We start from the raw sequence: 2,250 nt of genomic DNA on the forward strand, positions 1-2,250 counted from the left end.
AGAGAGGAAGACGAGAGAGAGAGAGGAGAGAGAAGAGAGAAGAGAGAAGAGAGAAGAGAGAAGAGAGAAGAGAGAAGAGAGAAGAGCGAAGAGCGAAGAGAGAGAGAAGAGAGAGAGAGAGAGAGAGAGAGAGAGAGAGAGAGAGAGAGAGAGAGAGAGAGAGAGAGAGAGAGAGAGAGAGAGAGAGAGAGAGAGAGAAAGAGATAGAGAGAGAGAGGGGAGGGCAGGAAAGAGAGGGGTTAGGGGAGGAGGGAGGAGAAGAAGGGGGAGGGAGGATGAGAAGGAGGAAGTAGGAGAAGGAGTAGGAGAAGGCATAGGAGTCGGGTTAGGGAGAAGAAAACGAATAGGCCGAGAGAAAAAAAGACAAAATTACAAGAGAAATAGAACGACAGAGCACGAGAGAACAAACACGACCCCCCCCTCGCCCCCCCCCCCAAAAAAAATAGACCAAGCAAAAGAAAATGTCCGAAAAGACCCCAAACCTCACCCCACCTCACCCCATCCTACCTCCTGAGCTCCCCCCCACCCCCACCCCTGCCCCACACGAGGGCGTTGCAGCGTCCGAGGGTGCCACAGCCGAGAGTGCCACAGCCGAGGGTGCCACAGCCGAGAGTGCCACAGCCGAGAGTGCCACAGCCGAGGGTGCCACAGCCGAGGGTGCCACAGCCGAGAGTGCCACAGCCGAGGGTGCCACAGCCGAGGGTGCCACAACCGAGGGTGCCACAGCCGAGGGTGCCACAGCCGAGGGTGCCACAACCGAGGGTGCCACAGCCGAGAGTGCCACAGCCGAGGGTGCCACAGCCGAGGGTGCCACAACCGAGGGTGCCACAGCCGAGGGTGCCACAGCCGAGAGTGCCACAGCCGAGGGTGCCACAGCCGAGAGTGCCACAGCCGAGGGTGCCACAGCCGAGGGTGCCACAGCCGAGAGTGCCACAGCCGAGGGTGCCACAGCCGAGGGTGCCACAGCCGAGAGTGCCACAGCCGAGGGTGCCACAGCCGAGAGTGCCACAACCGAGGGTGCCACATCCCCTTCGCCGTAACTCAGAGACAAGTGCCAATTACTCTCTTTCCTAACAACATCGCCTGGCGGGGTCGTCCTCCTGCCCCTTCGGAATTCCTGGATTAATTGTGTTTTCGTTTCGTTTTTTTTTTGGAGCATTCTGTCCATTTATTATCTTTATCATCTTTGTCATTATCTTTATACGTCGTGGCATTTTCCTTTATTTGACTATTTTCTTCATTTTCATTTTCATTTTTTTTTTTTTTTTTTTTTGGGGGGGGGGGGGTGAATTTTCTCTCTTTTTACATTCCCAACTTTTCTTTCTCTCAATTTTATGTGCATCTTTCATCCATGTCTATCTATCTAGTCGTTTCTTTCTTCTCTCCCTCTTCAACTGTTTTATCTTGTTCCATCATCGTCGTCTTCTGTTCCACGTCCTCGTCTCTAATCATCATGTTTCTCCCTTCTCCTTTATCATATATACACCTCTTCTCCTTCAGATTCTTTCCATCTTTTCCTTCTATAATCTTTTCCTTTGTTATATCCCCCTGTTCGTTATTTTGTTCATGACCTTTATCATCTCTTTGTATATTTTTCATTTATTTCATGTTCTCTCTTCATCGCTACCTTCCTTTCTTACTTCATTCTTTCCCTGTTCCCTTTCGTCCTCCTTTCCTTCTATCATTCTCTCCTTTCTTTGCTTGTTTCTTTTCTTCATTCTTTAACTCTACTATTCCATCTTACTTCTTTCTTCATTCTCTCTCTTACATTTCCTTTCTTATTCTGTCTCTTCTCATCCTTTCCCTTCTACTTTTTTTGACTGTTCCCTTTCTCACATCTTGCTTTCTGTTATTCCCTCCTTCTTTCTTTCTTTCCTCCCTTTTCCTCTTAGTTTTCCTCCTCCCTTTCTTCTTTCCACCGTCTCCTCTTTCTTCCCATTCTCTCTTACTTCCCCAGGAACCTCCTAAGACCACCCCCTCCCCCTCTCCCTCCCCATTACTACCGGCGATTCCCCCTCCCTCCCTCCCTCCCCCACACCCCTTACACCTTCCCCTCCTCTCCCATGTCCACTCCCCCTCCCCCCTCTCTGTGTGACTCCCCACTCTCTACTTTTCCCCATGCATGCTTTTTATCCTCATTTTTCCCCTCCCTCTCACTTACCCTAAAAACCCTCCCCTCTTTCCATCCAGTCTTCCCCTACCACCACACCTCCTACACCTTCACTCCCTTCCCATCTCTTTCTCCTTCCC

The 2,250-nt window shown here is 50.7% G+C and overlaps 1 protein-coding gene across 1 annotated transcript; it reads left to right on the top strand.

Moving 5' to 3' along the window:
* The first annotated feature begins 461 nt into the window (after positions 1–461).
* LOC138863758 (sperm acrosomal protein FSA-ACR.1-like) lies at positions 462–1,040 on the top strand. The gene has a single exon (XM_070128601.1). The coding sequence runs from the start codon at positions 462–464 to the stop codon at positions 1,038–1,040; it is 579 nt and encodes a 192-aa protein (XP_069984702.1).
* The last annotated feature ends 1,210 nt before the right edge of the window (positions 1,041–2,250 follow it).

Source organism: Penaeus vannamei, chromosome 13, assembly GCF_042767895.1.
Source record: "Penaeus vannamei isolate JL-2024 chromosome 13, ASM4276789v1, whole genome shotgun sequence".
Classification (NCBI taxonomy): Eukaryota; Metazoa; Arthropoda; class Malacostraca; order Decapoda; family Penaeidae; genus Penaeus; species Penaeus vannamei.

Excerpts from the sequence above, each read along its gene's own strand:
- LOC138863758 (XM_070128601.1), top strand. The coding sequence starts at position 462 with ATGTCCGAAAAGACCCCAAACCTCACCCCACCTCACCCCATCCTACCT.